This window comes from Protopterus annectens, chromosome 8.part1 (genome assembly GCF_019279795.1).
Source record: "Protopterus annectens isolate FY-2018-M chromosome 8.part1, PAN1.0, whole genome shotgun sequence".
Classification (NCBI taxonomy): Eukaryota; Metazoa; Chordata; order Ceratodontiformes; family Protopteridae; genus Protopterus; species Protopterus annectens.
Window position 1 is genome coordinate 70,818,149 of NC_056742.1, and position 20,000 is coordinate 70,838,148.

The 20,000-nt window shown below is 37.1% G+C and overlaps 1 protein-coding gene across 1 annotated transcript in view; it reads left to right on the top strand.

Moving 5' to 3' along the window:
• The window catches only part of LOC122810195 (neural-cadherin-like), a 1,307,756-nt gene that overhangs the window by 636,400 nt on the left and 651,356 nt on the right, over window positions 1–20,000 (top strand). The window contains exon 15 of the mRNA XM_044081677.1: window positions 2,225–2,411. Within this exon, the coding sequence (XP_043937612.1) occupies window positions 2,225–2,411 (187 nt within the window). The remainder of the gene's footprint in view (window positions 1–2,224; window positions 2,412–20,000) is intronic.

Sequence of the window (20,000 nt, forward strand, 5' to 3'; positions counted from 1 at the left end):
TGCAGTACTCATAACTCATGGGGTTCTCTGCCATGAAGCCCGTCGTCTGGCCAGTCCACCAAAACCTACCATTGCTTTAAGGTACGCTTAACGTCACCTAAACACTGCTCGCATAGCATAGGGCATAAAGGTGCTATTCAGGCATACCATCCTCAGAACTTCTTTGCCGCCAGTCCAAATGCTGTTTTGAACCATCGTTCTGTTTGCCTCCATCAGTTTTTTCCCGTTTTTTCTGTTTGTTGGAATTCTGGTGATTATTCCTGTTTGCTGAAGTCCTCACTGTTGCAGATAAGTACCCACTTGGTGGGGGGTTGTTCTTTTCTTGTTCTTTTGTGCTTTTGGGGACATTAATGTCATCCAGGAAAGGTAAATGCCAGTGTGGGAGACAGATTCCCCATAAAGACTGTATGCCTTTTTTGCCTAGGAGCTTCTCACAACCATACATTCTGTTTGATTTGTCAAGCATTTGTCCTGAAAACATTGGTCTCAGTTAAGGAGAAAGCAAGAGGGCCTTTAGAAAAGGGTAGGAGCAAATTGCTAAAAAAAATGGAAATTGTGGGAACATTACATGCAGACTAATATTTTGGAGGATGATTGAAATTTAAAGGAAGGCAGAAATTGAGCAATTTATGTAAAGTTATAGAAAAAACATATATGATGTATAATGTTTTTAACTTGGAATATGTTAACATGGTTTGTTTCCTTTTATCTAAATGTATGTTTGCTTATGTCTTAAGTGATAATTCAATAATGATGCTAAAAAAAATAATTAAATTGTAATTTTACTAAGTGTAAGTGCAGACTAATTCTTCAGTAGTTATGTTTTAACTTTGATGCACATAACGGGTCAATGTTTCAGTGTAGCAGTCCACATGCTGTAAACCTAGCAAGGGAGTTATGAAAAAGTGCAGATCCAGTACCTAATAGTGATAAATATGTAATCACCAGTAAGACTGAGAAATGGTTGCTTAAACTCAGATAATTATAAAGCTAATGTTAATCCCCTTTATCTCAAAACTAAGTGACTGGATGAAATAATTTATTCAGCTGCTTTGCAAACTACAGTCAAGTCTCTTTTTAAAGGTCTGTAACAAGTATAAGGAAAGCAGTTTGACTCTTTTATGGTATGTAAGATATTTTGGGCTTTGGATCTGCACAGCAAAATACTACCACAATAGTTCTAGATTACTTATAAAGACTCAGAGTAAATATAAAAGACAATGGTGTACTTACTAACAGAGTGGTTCAGAGCCTATCTGAGTGGTAAAAATATTGTAATTTTCCTTGAATCGCCTTTTGTTAACATGGATCTAATGACATAGAAATATCTTTCAAACTAGTAATACATTTTTCTTAAATGAAAGAGATGTGTCACCTAAGGCTACAAGGTTTTTTATGATGTGTAGTAGCATAAAATCAATATCCATTGACAACATAAGTGTATCGATTATTGTTTCAACCAACGTGATGTCTCACATTTTATGATGCAGAAAGTAACAGTACGCCTACCATGTTATTTTGTAAAGGTATCAGTATAATTTTGTCAATAAATAGTACTATAAAAATTATTAGTGATGGACCATATTTTGTAACTGTCAGTAGGCTTTGTTATCGTCACTTAAAATATGGCTTGCAGGAGAGCCTTAAAAATCTTAAACAAGACTGCCCTTGTACTGATCTCTTGGGGTTGCAACTAATGACCAGCTCAGTAACAGCTATCTCACTATTAATCTTTATTGGCTTTGTTCGGCCTTCAAACCAGTGTTTTAGCTGTCTAATTACATACAAGTTAATACTGCTATTCAGGCTGTACACAGTGCTGCATGGAAAACACATCAGAAGCCTTGGTTAGTTCCAACTTCATTACATCTGCTGGTAAAACTGCATAATATTTTTCTTTGTAAATCTGAAATGTGCATAGTGTTTCTAAATCTTTACTAATTGTATTTGTCTTTCATTACCATGCAGGTTCATTTTATACTCTATCTTACTTATTTAATAAGAATCTACATATAACTCTTATAATGTCACTCTGTTACAACAAGTACTAATGATTCACATTAAATGTTTATTTAATTTCTTAATAGGTGCATAATTACTTTTAATTAGGTGCTTATTTGAAAGTAGAACTGAATGCAGACTTCAGTTGCTTTTCTACATGTAGGGATCATAATTTATTAAAAAGTTAAAACTAGCAAAGTTGTCACTGTCTTATTTTTCACAGATCACCTACTTTTTGCTGGAGGATCGAAACAAGGATTACAGGTTTTTCAGATTAGATCCTGATACAGGCTCATTATATGCTGAAGCAGAGTTTGACAGAGAATTTAAAGGGACCTATTTGCTGGAAGTCATGTCAAGAGATGGCACAGAATCTGCTCGACCTGGAAAACCTGAACAGCCAAACTCTGGTTAGAAATTTGTGCACAATATCTGGTATACCTATTTTGCCATTTATTAGTGGTACAGTATATTTTGCATGCATGTACTTTCATTATAAATAAAACTGCATATTGTCATTATAATTGTTCATGTTTCATAAATGGAATGTTTTTAATTACTGTTGATTACGAGGTTAAAAGGCCTATGACATAATCTGTAACACAGTTAATGAAATAAATTATTATCCACACTGCTTCTGCAACATTTTTTGAAGATCCAAGGGCAGAAATTCAAGGGTTTGCCACTAAGTGAATTTTTCTTATGTTGACATTTGGACACTTGATCTATATTTCTATATATATGCAGCACAGTGGTGCAGCGGTTAGCGTTGTTGCCTCACAGCAACAGGTTCTCCATTTCTATTTGCATCTGGGTTGCTTTCTTTGTGGAATCTGCATGTCCTCCCTTGCATTCGTGAGTTTTCTCCAGGTTCCTCCTGCATTCCAAAGACATGCACCTGGAGTATTTCTCCCTGGACCTCCATTGAAAATGGGTTCTGTCCCAGTCAGACTTTCCTGGTAAACAAATGTTAAATAAAAAAAAAAATAAAAAATAAAATCTCTGCAATTCAGCATAAACATACTGATATTTAAGACAAAGGTCTTTAACGTTTTACTTTATTTCTGATAAATGTTGGTCCTGATCCTAGGGCCTAATACAGAGAAACTTTTCATTTGTTCTACTTTCAATAACTTGATCATGCAGACAGCACCAGCCCTTCTGTCAGTACACATATCTGTATTCTCTGAGCCCTGACCCATTTCTAACCAAACACAAAGTGCCTGGATTTATTTAGTATCTGCGTCCGACATACACTTCTAAGTATCTTCTTAGCCTTCCTGCTTTGCACTTTGTATGAATCCTCTGCCATAGCATTAGGTTTTGTCTTCAAGGCTGCATACACAAGCACTTATAAAGGCATTGCAAAGAACCAGCCTGGCTACACAGTACTGTGTTCACTGAAGATCTCTGAAGATAGATTGAAACAAGCAGATTTTTTCCTCATGACAGTCCTCCCTTGATGAGATGGAAGCAAGATCTCTAGTTATGCTGGTCCTGTTCAAATCAGAACTGCTACTGAGTGTTTTGTTTTTAATCTGTGGTTACCCAGTAAGTCACACATTGCAATAGATTTTTACCAACTTACATAAGTTTAGTATAGGCAGTGTGATAGCATCGGCTGAAGTACAGTGTCCATATTTCTGAAATATGTGTATATGACAAAAAAATCAAAACAGATGCTCAGGAACACAAAATCTTCAAACTAGCAATGTCGTAAACTAAACATGGTTAAATCTAAACTATGTCAAACTTCTGTCAACATCAGTGGGAGATCTGTGAGTAGCTTTCTTCCAATTACTCCCAGGGGAATCCACTCTTGCAATCTCAAAAAACAGGCATGCTTTCCCAGCAACATTAAAATTGATTAACATCTTAGCCAGTGTCTGTATGTATTCAAAGTAGAAGAAAGCAGAAAAAAAATATATTACAGTTACTTGTGAAATTGAGAGTGTAATACCATTTTTATACACATTTAGGAAATAATCACTTTTAGCTCAGCGTGGTTAGCGGTCCATACATGGAAATCATGATCTGGGTAGTGGATTCTTTAAATGCTGTTTCATTCACTTTTCTGTCTTGGCTGTGTAATGTTACTGCTGTCATCCTGCAGTAATTTGAATAGTTGATTTTAACTGTTAGTTGCTGGTGTACAACAACATGTTTCTGCAGTAAGCTGTGCTGTTTTTAAAGCCAGCAAAACTCTTTGTCATAATCTAAGGGGAACTGTTATCTGATAAGAGTCTCTTGCTACAATAAACCACATGATGCACACAATCAGCAGAAAGTGTAGTATTTTTAACTCATGGAAGTTGGCATGATGGTTTACTTTTTACCTTCCTAACACAAGGTGCAGGGTTTGATTCTCTGGATAGGCTTAAAATGGCCCACAAGGGTAGTTGGTCTAGTACTAATCTATGAACCTATAATTAATATATTATATGCAACAGATCAATAAAATACTTTTGAGTTGCCAAAATATCTGCTAACTAGAGCTCCAGCTGTTAATTATTATGACATGACACTAACTGCAACTTTGCAAACTGATGCCATCAATAAAGTCCAGGCATAATGCTGTACCAGATATGAAGTCCTACAACTTATGCATTCAGATGCACAAGCAAGCTACACATAAATAGGGAAAGAAATATTTGCTATAGACTTTGGTTGCCAGAAGTTCTGTATTTTTTTTTTTTTTTGCAAAATAATTAAAGTAGAATAGGATCATAGGAAGCTACTAGGTTAATGGCTATAGGGCAATTACAAGCCTGCCCAAATTCTACCCTTATTTCCATGATCAGCACCTAATGCCCATGTCCAAGAGGGCACAGGTGGAACCCCTGGCGTGAATTTATGGCTACCCATCCAATCGCCCAGATTGCATTTGAAGAGGGCCAATGAGGTGCTCCATTTGACATGAAGTGGGAGTCTGTTCTAAAGATGTGGCAACCTCTGGGAGACAAATCTGTCCCTCAGGTTCTATTAATGTCACATAGCAAGTTAAGGTCTTTAGAGTGAGTAACCCATGTACCATTTGATTTGCGGATATGCAGCATTTCCAATAAAGCAGGATCAGAGATTGCCTTATATGCAAGGCAGAGATCGCCTCTGAGTAGTCTGTATGAAACAGAATAAAGTAACAGTGATTTCAGATGATCCACATAAGACTGGTGCTGAAAACCTTGAGTTTTCCTTGTGAGGATCCTTTGTAGTTTCTCCAATTGCTGCAGATGCTTGGAAAGGTACATACTAAAAGGGGCGTTGTACTCAATTATTGCCCTGATGAGGGAAGAGTACAGGGAGAGTATAACTTCTTTTTTTCTGGAGGCAATGCCCTTCCTTATGAGATGGGCAATATAGAATGCCCTTCTTACCACTGTGGAGACATGGTGATCAAAGATAAGATTGCTGTCAACCTGTGTGCCCAGGTCTTTCACCACTGAGTGCATACTTAGGGTGTTGCTATTGGTGTGGTAGTTAGCAGGAACATCTCTGATACTGAAAGGGATGATAATACATTTTTTGCATTGAGTCTAAGGCCATGACTCTGGCACCAATCATTTGTTTGTGTAAGACTGTCTTGTAGGATGTTGACATCATTTGGAGATTCTGTGACCACTCCCAGTTTGCAGTCATCAGCAAACTCTGTCAGCCACAGACCTTTAGTTTTTGCTTACACTTCAGAGAAATAGATTCCAAACAGTAGAGGTTCCAGGACTGATCCCTGTGAAACACCACTATTTACAGGTCTGCTGTTGGAGGTGGAGTCCCCTATTTTTATTGTATGTTTTATAAACCACCTGAAATCATTTTAAAACATCCTTCTGTAAAGCTTTTGTATAGCTGCAGAAAATGATGTTATTATTACAGAAATATGAGCTCCAAGTACAATATATACTTGATAAAGTTATGCACATTGCCAATACTTTGTGCGGAGCATATCTGAATGAGGGCAAAGAGGACTGACTGCTATAGCTTGTGCTATTGAGGACTTAAAGTTTCAGTTACTCATCAATGCCATTATGAATGGATGTCCTGCTATTGTGAAGACACTGCATCCTTTTATTAGAACATATTTCTCTATCCTTCGCGAACTGTCTTGTTCAAGGACTAATATTTAAAGATGACAAAGTGGTCATTCCTTCTCAGTTGCATGAACATGTTAGTAAAAATACACGAATCACACCTTGACATAACTGTGAGGAGAAAGACTGTGATGAAAAGGACTAATCAAATAAGACTATAATGATAGTGCAGTAAATATAATACTGAGGTCTGTGGTATGCTTAAGAAGCAGAAACCAAACAAGTCTTATTGCATGGTATTCTTTCTTTGACTATGCTGAATCTAGGATTAGACTCACTCTAATACAGAAACCTATGTTTTCTTCTACATGTGAACTATTATTCGTCCTTCCATGAAGTATTTCAACTAAGAGAGACTTGGGTTTTATCTTTGTTATAAATTAGGATAAAAATGTTAGGAGGGTAGTGGATTGGTTGTAGAGATGTAATTTGATAGTTACAGGAGGCAAGAATTAAGACAATTTGTGAGAGAGCCTTGGGTGATAAACTAGAGTGGGTGTTACCTTTGGGAGTAATTGTATCAATTGTTTTCCTACTGGAAGGAACTGATGGCATTGTTTAGAGGAATAGGTGGGTGGTGCTATAGAAATATAAATGTAGAGTAAGAGGAGGTGGGTGGGATTTCAGAGTAGGGCTGGGGAGTGGAGAAGTGGGTTGAATATTTGTCAAAAGACATAGAAAATAATCAATGACTTAACATAAACAGCCACAAGTCTGGTGAGAGATAAGTAAAAGGAAGAATGCAGTTAAAAAATCTCTGTACAGATAAAAACTGCTAGTGAAATTTTACTCTCTCTATCTCTTTTCCCTCCCATTTGACAAGTCCTTGAAGAACTTTGGGTAGTGAATCAAAATATTTATAAAAACGAAATAAGCTCAACTTCGGTCTCTCTTCCCCCAGTTCTGATTTACTCAAATACATTCTTATTCACTGAAGGTGGGTGTGATGATGTGAGGTATTGCCTTCTGTGCTATTGAGAATAGGGAAGTGCATGTGTAACATATGCCAGCATAGTTATCTGGAATTTGTAAATAGTTCTGTGCCATTTGACTATCACACTGACTTGTACAGAGACTTGTGTTAAAAATGTATCAACGGTGTTATTATAACTCATTAAAAGTATAAGTTTAAACAAAGAATTCTGGAAGGAAAGAGTAGAACTTTTTGAAATTGTTCTATAATTTTGAAATACTGCAATAGTTCTTAGCAATGCTCTGAGTGTGTATTGTACCAGAGTCAGGTGTTCATATGTGATGTCATTCTATAACCAGCACTGAGAGGATGGAACTCTTACAACAGTTTGTTTTGTTTTCTTTGGAACTTGATATAAAGATCTATGTTAGTTCAGTCAGTTGAGTTCATTTCTGTTTTAGTTAGAAGTTTGAAGCTCATCATCTTGCCTTGTGGAAGTAAGCATCTCAGCATCTAATATTGCCTTGCTGTATTAATTAAGTTAGCTAGGCAACTGTTATTCTTTAGACAGTCAGGAAATACAGTGAGATTAGTTAAGTAGTGTTTTTCTGCATTTGTTTGAATGTGTCCAACTATGTTATTTTTATATTTCTCATGTGATTGAAACTCTGGTGTTTATTGTATGTAGATATTTAGTATTCGCATGTTTTATATTTTATTATTTATTATTAAATATTTTATACCTTTCATTGTGGCTGATCTTTTAGAGAATACTTTTAACTTCTTGAGAGTACTTGTGCTTATTTTAGTGATGCCTTGGGCACTCCGAAAAGCCTGGCTGCTTTGGTTACACTCTACCATTTATGTTAGTATTGATTTCACTCAGTATAATTGGATAGCCTTGTAAGAGCCTGAGAGTGATTGACTGTTGGCAGAAAAGTTGCCTTATAGTCTGGACAGAAGGAGTACCGTTAGTAAATCTGTACCAGCTTTTACCAGGAGTGTGTGTGTGTGTGTGTGTCTGTGTGTGTGTGTGTGTGTGTGTGTGTGTGTGTGTGTGTGTGTGTGTGTGTGTGTGTGTGTGAAAATCAAATACCCAGGTGTGGGTGTGTCAACTACTTGGACCCGGGACACAGTGCTACAAAGTGAGTCTTGTTTGGGATCTGGAAAGACAGAGAGGCCAGTCCCAGGTCTGGAGCATGTTCCCCATGTGATCTTGGGGAAAATGGTGCTTGATGCAGAGAGCTGCATCTGAAAATATTGTGTAAATTCATTCATGTTCTTAGTGACCATCTCTCACTAGTGTCAGTGGTGAGGATTGAGGCTCCTTGATTACTGGTCCGGGGTAGAGAGGTCATCATAGTGTGCAGGCTGATTGACTTGCACAGACTGATTTCCGGCTCCCCACCCACCTCTAACTACATAACCACACCCCAGTAAAGACACATTCCAGTTTCCACTCCCTTTCCACATTTTAATTTACATTCCAACAACAATCAATACTCCTCCTACCTAGCATTGTCTTCTTTTCAAAAGTAACACAGAACACTGTTATACTTTCTGCATACTTTCATCTTCCTCTTTTGTACCACAAAGTGTACTCCACTTTCTGTCCTAACTACCTACTTTTACTCATACTACTATCCCTCCAAACAATTCCTACCATGGCACTTACCTTGTCAAATACTCCCTGCTCATAATTTACCCCAGCTCTACTGGATACTAGTATGCTATATTCTCTTCATTCAAACTGAACCAAGTCATACATATCCTTCATCTTCCCTACATTACCTTACCACACTTATTGCTCCAACTACCTCAGTTACTAACACCACCTACATATATATATATAAATTCATTTATCATCCAATGATCTGTCCTAGACCTGCCCAACCATCTTTACAAATGTTTGCCAGTCTTTTGAGGTAACATCAAAGCTAATCCAGAGCCATATACTGTATTTTACTTAACCTACAATGTATAAGAAATAAAATGTATCAGATTAATGCCTTAATTATTTTACACAAGCCTGATTTAGTGTCTACTGTGCAAACATAGGTTAAGGTTAACAATCCATCCTTGCACCTGCTTACAACTACTTTTTTGGCCTTGGAGCAGGCTCAAGACAAGGAGGTAGAACTTTTCTTCCATTCAGATCACACTTCGACATCCAACTACATGTTCAAGTAAACAGTAACACACTTCTTCGAAATGGCTACTTGTAGCCATTCCCTCCCACAATAATACCATACTACATCTCAATGTACCACTTCTACCACCTCCCTCCTCACTTCCCAAACTAAATGACCTTCAAAAACAAATAATATTCTCCAGGAATGACATATAATACTTGGAGATCTCAATCTCAGCCTGCTCAGTCTCATTTTAAATTACCTGAATAATCTTCTCATACACTTCAACCTCACCCAGCTCACACCTCAACCTACTTGATCCAGCTGCAACACTATTGCCACTCTCTCCTAGAGCTCATATTAACTAACAAACCTTCTCTTATCTGAAACATCATCATCTATCCACCATCTGTCATTGACCACTACTCTATCAGTTTCCATACCCATCATCCATATATAAATATGTTCTCAAAGTGCATATCTTCCTGCAAAAGAGAACAGCCTCACAAACATAAATCTATCCTTTCCTCAGTGGACTGGTCACCAATTCTGAATTCAACTGACCCTAACACTTGTGCAGAACTACTCACTTCTATACTGACTGACCTGCAATACTCCTGCTTTCCAGTAATCCAAAGACTACAGAAGCCAAATGCTAATAACTGGTTAAACTATGAGCTTAAAGCTTTTCCATAAATCAGAAATAAGGCATAGCACTCTTAGAAAGCCCTTCCTACTACCATTAACAGACAATACTACATCCAGCTATGCAAAACTGCCAAGCAAGAAATATTCTGTCATAAAATTCACTTGATGAAATCATGCCAAACCTCACTAATAAAATCACTCAAAACCTTCTGGAAAGAATAACCTTCCCTTTATGAATTACACATACTCTCAACTTTCTGCATCTGATTTCATTTTTCATTTCAACAATCTTCTGATCCCTTACTCCAGCCAATTCCAAACTACCTTTCCCACCCCAAATCCCCTCCAAACATTCCTTCATTCTGTTTCAGGATTATCACATCCAAGGGGATCCTCCCAGTGCTTGAACAGATTAAACTTGATAGCCCCCCGGTACAGAAAATCTCCACCCATGGTTTATTTATCACTGCAGAGACAACAGCATAAATCTGTTGAAACACATCTACAAGCTGTGTATTGCACTTAATACTATGCATAATATTTCACAAAATGCCACTGTAAAATCTCTCCCTAAGAAACCCAGTCCCTCTAACCCCTCAGATACCTATCCCCCTACCCTTGGTAAAACTTTGGAAAATTTACTTTACTTGCAGCTGTCTCAATAAGTCAGCCAATACCACCTTCTCTGTCAAAAGCAGCATGGCTTTTGGTCTGACTGCAATACATCCATAGCTATCTGGACAATCACCAACAATGCTCTACTTGAAATGGACAAAAGCCTACTTACTGCGGCCATTTTTATTGACCTCACCACAGCCTTTGATCGTGTTGATCATTCAATTCTTCTCACTGAAAATAGACATTAGTGTTGACATACTGCCCTGGTTCATACCCTTATTAAATGAGTCAGTGATAAACAATAATTGCTTAACTCCACATAGCTATAATTTATGCTCAGGGTAGCTATTATAAAAACTAGCCACAGCATATAAACTTTGTTCAAAAATACAGAGTTACAGTATTAGAGCATAAGGCTTAAAGTACTTTGTTTCTCTAGAATCTGTGATTTTCAAAAAACTTAAATGTAATTGCATGAGTGACATTAAATATTCATATATTCTTAATTATCTCCAAAGCACAAAAAACAACACCAGAAAGTCAACGTATCAAACGGATACTCTCCGTCACTGCCAAAACAGAAATGTTTGCTGGCACTAACTCGAATAAGGCACAAAAGTATTCCACAACGAAATTTAATCACCCACGAAGAAGAGCAACAATGTTTCTTACAAACACTTGTAACAGTTAAGCGCTAGATATCTTATAGTAATGACCACAAGAAAGACCCAGCCAAGCTAGAGTCTTCACTGCTTAATACCTTAAATTTCCTGTAATAAAGGCCTGTGGTTTATTGCAAATGACCACTTATGGACATACCAATGTACTGACAAGCTCATAAAAAAGGGCAAAATATGGCATGTCTACAGCTTATGGGCTCTGGCTTTACTGTCCTAAGTGCACCAGTAAAAGGTATGACATCAAGGGCGTTCATGAATCGTGTAGCTGAAAAGCTGTTTAAGACCAAAATGGATAATTTGCATATATCCCATGGGCTTCCAGTACTGGAGGTTTATGGTATTACACAGCAAAAACCCTAGCTTGGCTGGGTCCTTCTTGTAGTTTTTATAAATGGTTTGTCTGTGTGCCCCTTTTACCCTTTGGTTTGGATCTTATAATACTGGGTCTAGCATAACTTCTCGGAAATTGAAGTTAGAATACTTTAAAACATTTTACAGTTACTACTTCATTAATATTTATAAAATATCTAAATGCAGTCAGCATTAAAGGCATAAAGCAATTAATTTCTGAACAAAATGTGATTTTCAAAAAAAATTATATATAATGAAAAAAATTTCATTAAGTATTAGTATATTATTGAATTTTGTGTTGTAGCTATATCAGTGAATTTCAAACTGCAAAAAAAAGTCCAAAACCTAATATAAAAATAACTAAATGCCATGAGCATTAAAGGCATAGTGCCAGTGACCAAACAGGTAGGAAACCCTTTGATGCTAAAAGATCAGAAAGTTGTGGGTTCTATCCCCAAACCAGATACTTGGATTTTTTTTCTAATACTGACACTACAGTGTAGCATAGGGTGGTGCTACACTCTTGAGTATGCTGTTCTTTGGATGAGATGTTAAACCAAGATCCCATCTGCTTCAGTTGTGGTAGATCAGGTGGATATAAAAGATCCAATGACACTTACTGAAAACAGAGTAAGAAAAGATCCCTAGTGCCTTGGCCAAATTTCCTCTTGTCAGAAAAGAATACACTTGCCTAGTGGGACTAACTGCAATAAGTAAATACAAATTTTAATAAACAAAAATAAATAGTTTTGTGGAAATTTGCCTGAAGTAAATATGTTAAGTGTTATGTAAAAGTAGTCTGTATGTGATTGTTCTTTCAAATGATGCTATCTGACCCTACATTAGACATTAAATCCATTAAAGTAGACAACTGATCATGATACATTTGCTATATAAGAAATATGTAGCTCAGACTATATAAGACGACAAAATAGAATATGTTGTGCCTGTCTGCATTTTTAAAGGGATGCAAATTAAGATAGCAAATGGTGATAATATAACCTATTTGCATTGCATGTTTATAGCCTTCTTACACAGCAAGTGTAAAGTTATAAATTGTTAATGTAGTTTTAGATCCATTGCAGTGGCAGTGCATGAATATAGAATGTGCATACATGTGTATGCTTCGCAAACCTCTTGTATTCTAGGACAGTCCGGAGTAGCCATTAGAGCACTGGTGACAGTCAATCCTATATTCAAGTAATAATAAAGCATAAATTATGCCTCTCTTTTTCTTTTTAAGTCAAATCATGTATAATGTCACTGGTGGTGGTGCCAGCTCCATTAGCATAGAGAGAAAAAGCCATGACTGTGTCTCCAGTGATCCATGTTCAGATTACCCCAGCATGAGACTGAAATTGGTCCAGTGGGATCAGTCCTCTACCCCAGTTAATAAATTCAAAATAAGTAAGTAAATAAATAAATAAATAACAATGCGGGCACCTGTTGACGCTGACTTGAAGCATAATGGAATGACATGACTTATGGTGGAGTAGGGGGCAGGGGCATGTCTTGACACTCTTTGCAACACTAGAATGCCTGATGAAGATTGGTGATCATGCAGGGATGCTGACTTTAAGTGGAGTAAGGCAGGATAGACTTAAGGACTTACATCATCCACAGAAGTGAGCACACACCTTCACTACATGCCCATTGGGTGATGATTGCTTGGAGTGGCAAAAGAACATTGCTGTAAAAAAAAAAAAAAGAAATAGAGAAAGATAGCTTCTACAAGCACAGCACTCCTAGGTGGTCATTTAGTTTGCCAACACATAAGACTGGCAGTGACTGGACAACTGCTGCTTTGACAAAGATAGTGCTTGGAACAGGGAAGTCAGTAAAGGTTTACCTTAAATTTTTTTTTTCATTTCCTTGGTGTGTGCAGAAACTGCAGTTTATAGTGCACATGTATTAATAAATAATGTGTTAACTCCCTTTGGAATAAATTGCTATTTTTTTTACATTTATGGAAGATTTCACCAATAGAAGCTTCTAAACAGTAAGTTATTTATCATGTTATCGTTTTTTTTTGTTTGTTTTTTTTGTCATACTTGCCTGCTCTGTGTGCAGGAGTAAATATGTGTACTTAACTATGAAATGCAAAGAAAAAATATCAGAGGTTTTAGGATCTTGAGACAGTCTGTGAGTACAGCAACACTGGAAGGGATCTCTGACATTGTCATCTTGCCAGGTCATTGGGATATTATTAAGCTATTAATTAGACTATTGTTTTAAGAGTAAGTCTTTTCTTCATATAACACTGCTATTGCTGAACAAAAATCCCATGTGCCACTTCAGTTACAGGTCTTAAGTGAAGTACGTTTCACCTTGTGTATAAGCAGTAACCTGCACCACTTGTAGTCTTTAATTATCTGTTAGACAGTTACTGCACCTGACAAACCTCACTGTTTTTTTATTTATTTTTTTTTTACTTTTTCCCCTGTTATAATCATATAATTGTCTAGCTCAGAAATTCAGAAATGCATATGCAGTAAAACAATGCCTATCTTTATGTGCTTAGTGCATTGTATATCTGATACCTCATGTGATGCCTCACCTGTCACAATACTCATCCCCTTGCCACTTTTTTGTATTAAAGAACATTGTTTTAAATTGTGTTCTTATTCTCTGCTACCATTACAGTGTGCCAAAATCAATTCCATTTCCCCAGAGAGTCTATGAACACGTAAAATCCCTATGTTACAAAAACAACTTCACAGAGGCCTTTTTTTTCATATCAGCCTCATTCATTCCCTATAGGCTTGTACTTTAGTTACAAGCCACAGTGAACTCAGCACTGATGTGCTTCAGGCAGGAATTATTTTCTTGCTTTCTTTACTGTGACTCAATTACCTTTGAGAGATGAACTGCTACAGAAATTATGAGGCTGCAAATTCAATGGATTGTGAAACACGTATGTGACACAAGGCATTGTCTTATGGTAAGACGGACAGGATTTACTCTCTATTTAACCTTTGTTATAGCTGCAAGTATGCGATTCTGTACAGATCTGTCTGTGACACACTTTCATGACTTAATTGTCAAATGCTATTTAAACAATCTCCACTGTTTTCAGTTGATTTAATTGCTTAACAGTCTTCTTTAGTTAGGCATTCTGGTGCTATTTATTCTGAATAACTCTGAGAGGGTTTTCATGGCTCTTAACTGGCCAACTCAAGTAATTCTAATGCTCAGTATTCTTGTATTACACACACACAAACACACACACACACACACACACACACACACACACACACACACACACACACACACACACACACACACACATACACACATACACACACACACACAGTGCTGCTTTCGTATGTTGCATACCATCTTCTAACCAGATGAAACTAATTGGTTATTCTTTCTCTCCATGTAAATGTTGAAACAATACCCAAAATATATCTGTTTACCACTCTGGCTGGAGTCAAACAACGTCATCCTAAGTGATTTCATTCTTAATTTGCCATAAGGAAATTATCATTTTGCAGGTGTCAGAGAATTTTGCATTCACTTTATACTCCATTTCACCTAAGGTGTTCTAGTGTCCCTGCGCAATGTTCACCTGTGGCATTGTGCTTCTTAATTAAATCTGACCTTAAATTATCCAGCGCCCTTGTCAACACTGATGGTATGCTTTCTCCCTGTTTTTGACATAAATACTTGTTTTGGATGCCATCCATAGTAGCCTTAAACATACCACTCATCTCCTCACTGCTTGTGTTCAAATTATGTTTAATTTGTGCCTGTTTTCCTTTTCTGTCCTGAAAGACTTGAAAATGCAAATATTGAGTTTCAGAAGATTAGACCTCCCCTTAGTTAACTGACTAAATATGGCCTTATATCTTTGTTGCTTTGCAGTTCAAAATAAAAAAAAAATGAAAATGGTTGCCATCTCCCTGAATCCTTCTTAACTTTCAAAGACTACTTTCTTACTTTGCATTCATTATGGTTTCAGAGCTACATAAAGCATTATCATTTCTCCTGGCAATTCTAGTATGTGTGGGCTAAGGCCTTTTCCTCAGCTGGCTCAGTGTGTCACACTAAGACTTTTTATCTTGTTGGTCCATTATAATTGTGTTTTCATAAACTTAGACTTTAGATTTTCTCTCACATACTTTTTCTTGTTCTGTAGACCCTGGCATGCTTCTATGGTACCTTTTCTGTTCTAAGACCATTCTATTGGCTTCTCAAAGGGCCATTCTGTGGCCGAGTTTCTTCTGCCTGTTTCCTGATGACTTCTCAAAGTGTTGCATACAGTTCAGCCACTTTCTTTATGATAGTGTATTGATTTGTCCCATCATCAATACATCACTGGTGCTTTTGAGTGAAGTTCATACTTTTCTAAGAGCTTCACTAAAATCAACTGACCCAGTAAAAAATGTACTTAACACTACCTCAGACACATAATTCAAACACATATTATTTAATGTTACTGATTATGTTATAATTAAGCAAGTCAATTTCCAGTGTTGGACTATTAATAGAAAATTAAAAACAAAAAGTTAAAAATAGTAGCCTTGGATGAAGTGCAGTCAAGCCCATGTAGTACCCTGCCTACCCTACCTCCTTACTTAATGTAACAAGTTCCAACATCAAACACTTTAGAATAAGTTTTGCAATTTCAGTTAAATGGTTCACTAATGGAACAAATTCCACTCGTATAAACCCCAGGTTTAGGATAACATTTCTTGATGGTGTTCCCTTCCTGCATTTCACATCTGTCAGATACACTAATCTAGCAATATGGGAACTTCCACAATGGTTCTGTGATTGGGACTATCTGTATCCTTCCACTGCAGTTTGACTATTTTTGACTGAACTTCTGTTGATCAGAGCATGGGCACTCCTGTTTGCACAAATCACAATGTTTTCTGCTCCAGTATGAAGAATACCTAGCCCTATGTAAATATGTCCCTTTAGGGATTATGATCTAATGCTAGCAATTGGCTTTGCACAGATGGATTGGCCTCTGCTCAGCTGATGGAAGGCATGGGTCTGTTGCTTGACATCCTGTTCCTTCCCATTTTATGTTTGACCCAACGTCTGCTTGCAGGGCTTGAATATGCTTAATCTAGACATGAGTGCTGAAGTTTCCTTCCCACTCTATTTTCTGGGATGAGTTGGGGGATCCTAAAACCTTTATTTCTGAAAGACATAATGATAATGAAACTTCTCTATTGTTCTATATAGCTTCTTACTAGATGACCCCTCCTTTGGGGAAACCTTATGGCTATTAAAATCCCCCATGAACTAGACTTAATCGATCCAGAGTATGGCTCCACCCATCCGCAAAATATAAGAAAGAGTATCTGGGGAAGAAAGAAGAGGAAGAGTGCTGCTTCATTCCCCCCATGTGATCAGTTATCAAGGAAGATATTTATGCAGCCTGGATGCAGGTAGATGCCTCTCATTTTTTCATAAAAGGGCAAACACCCTCTACAAGCCCACGGCTTGGTGGAATAAGGTCCTGAAAAGCATCCTAGAGTGGACTCCTATATGATTACCTCAGTGCAGCACATAGTCAAGAGAACAAAGCACCTTTGAAACTTTGCTGCATGGCAATGAGTCTAAAGCACTGAAGATAATGAAGAAGAAGGAAGCCCTTCTGTATCATCATGCATTAGGTGTCTCAATTATTTATTTTACCTGTCTGTGTTCTAATACCCCTTGTGGATGAGGCACTGGAAAAGCTTTCAGCCTTGCCTGAGCTCAGGAAGCAGCCAAGCAAGACTCTTTTGTCATTATTTCATGGACCACTAATTAGAAAATTGTTAAAAAGACCACTCCACCAGGTTTGTGGCTGCTTCTAGTGCTTTCTTTAAGAATGTCTCCTTTTCTAGCATTTGTGCTGTGGCTTCTTGGTCATAGTTTCACACCTTAAACAAGCATTGCTGCTTAGACTGGGATTGCAGATGTTAAGCCTTCTGTGGTACAACTCATCTTCAGGAATCTGCTATCTGAGCTTTTATCCCATGGCTATTGCTAACATGGGTGCTTTGTACTGTTTAGGATTCATAACAATCACAGAGAAGCCCCAGTGTTAAATATAATAGGAAACTCCTTACAGTTGGTGCATCATAAATACTTTATCTCTCTCCAACTATGTCTTGATGGCAACTCCATACATACATCCAGCTGCTAATGCTGGAGTGTCTTGTAACCCATAGTATTCATGATTCATGTCATGCTTTTCATCAAGACACATTTCTTCCAATTGCAGTAAGTCAGCATAATATTAATGTTAAATTCTTTGAATGCTGCTAAGTATTGGCAAAGGGTGAGTCACAGGGTCAGAGCTTTTTAACAGTGTTAGTGAATGTTTTTTTTCATTCACTTATACTATTACAGTTCTCCAAAGTGTGTGGTTTGGTTAACAGCAGACAGTGAAGTAAGGCAATTTGTCCTTTTCCCCACTGAAATACAAGCTGCAAAAAGCATTATGTTTTTCTTTGATGTGCATTCAATGGACTTAATAGAATACTTTCAGTTCCATGGTTTGTATTTGATGATTTCAGTTCTCAGTGTCACTGGACATCGATAAACTCTTCAGTCAGAGGATAGGCTGAACTAATGCGATCAGTGGGTTTCTCTTCAGTTGCTCAAGATTCCTTTGTTTATGTCCTATTATCTCCAACTAAGACATGTTATGTTGTCTTTTCTTGTAACTGTTCTCTACATTCATAGCAATGTTTGTAGAGTTAATGTTTAGTACATTTTTTAATCCAAGACTGCAGCAGCAGTTCAGAGGAGGAAGACGTTTTTAAAACATTTTATTAAACATGCCAGTTTTAAAAAGTGACATGGCTAGACATATAGTAGTTGAAAAGAAACAAACCATAACAAAATGTCCATTATTTTTTTTCTTGCAGTATACATACATTTTCTTTTTAACAATTTTCATTCACGCCAACATAGTATAAATAGCTTAATTTCTGTCTTCCTTGAAATTTCACTCCACCTCCTGAACATTATTCAGCGTATATCATTCCTTCAGAATCCATTAATTTCTATGTAATTTGATCCTTCTACTTTCTAAAGATCCCACCTGCATTTCTTTTGTTACCTTTACAAAATTCAGTACATCATTTACTGTTGCTTTAGATAATTTCCATTTTCTAGCCATTTTTAATAATGTTTTCTGCTTAGTGTTCTTTCTTTAAGTTTCACTGACATTGAGTTGAAAAACAATAAAGTGTGATGTATGTGTGTGTGTGTGTGTGGGGGGGGGTGAAGCCCTCACATAGGTCATAGGTTCATAGGTATTTACTAGGCTAATGACCACAAGGGCCTTTTTAAGACTAACCATGCATCCCAAATCTCTGAGAAGTTCTGGTACCCTTGATAAGTGTAAACAGAGGATTGGGAGACATTTACAAGCAGAGGCCTGGAAGATGAACCATTTACAGGTTGCCTGGGATGAATTTTCTGTTCCACATTCAATTGTCCAATTTACACTTGAATTGGGTTAGGAGGGGACTCTGCTTCACATGGATGGGGAGACTGTTCCAGAGATGGGGTAGTCTCTGGGATACATACCTGTCTTGCCAGCAGGTCCTATTTATATCACAGGCAAGATTTACATCTTTAGAATGGGTAATTCTGGTACTGTTTGTTTTGTGGATATGCAGGAGGTCCATCAGAGTGGGGTCTGACAATGTCCTGTATACCAGGCTTAGATCTCCCTTCAACAGCCTGTAAGAGACATGGGGTATAATGGAACTTACCCTCAGCAAAAATATTTCTTTGAATCTGCAGGTATTGTATTTTTGTGTGAAAATGTGCTTCTTTTTGAGTACTGCTAATGTGGTGGTTTATGTATTTAGGGGTATAGTTTTGTACTTTAATTTGAGCTGATGTGTTTTGAGAATTCAGTGGTCAAGAAGATATGGAGAAATGCTCATAGTGGTGAGTTCACTCAAGCACCTATGGAGCATGCATGTAGCCTATTCAATGGAACACCACAGAGGAATATCTTTATCGCAGACTGAAGCATGGATGATCCCAATGACAGACCGACCGAGGATGTTCTCCATAAAGTTAAAGTAATATGTTAAGAAAGCATCAATTATTTGTGTTGGCAGAACAATACTTTATCATCTTGAGACAAATATATAATATCTGAAACTTCAACACCACATTTATACTGTTTAGCAGACCTTTTACCCCCCCCCCCATCTCACATGAAAAACAATCTCATATTTTTTCTAAATCCTGTGTTCCTTATGCTTTTTTAAAACATTCATTCAGTCAACTTCTCTGTTACCTTAGAAAGATGACAAATTGTCTCAAGATATGGTGCTGCTGTTCTTTGTCACATTCATCTGTTACATTTACTGTCTTATAGTATTCATGTCCATATTTATTAGAAGTGGACTTGTTCATATAGCTTTTCTAAAACTGGATTGCTCACATATACTTTATTTTTCTTTTACGTCATTCCTGAACAAGTCTAACTCGTTCTAAGAAGCACGTCTCATGCTTTTTATTTCCTCTGTACCTACCTTCTCAGATATCTCTTCTAGAGAATGCCTGGATTGCTGTGCAATTGTTTTCCTTCAGTTAT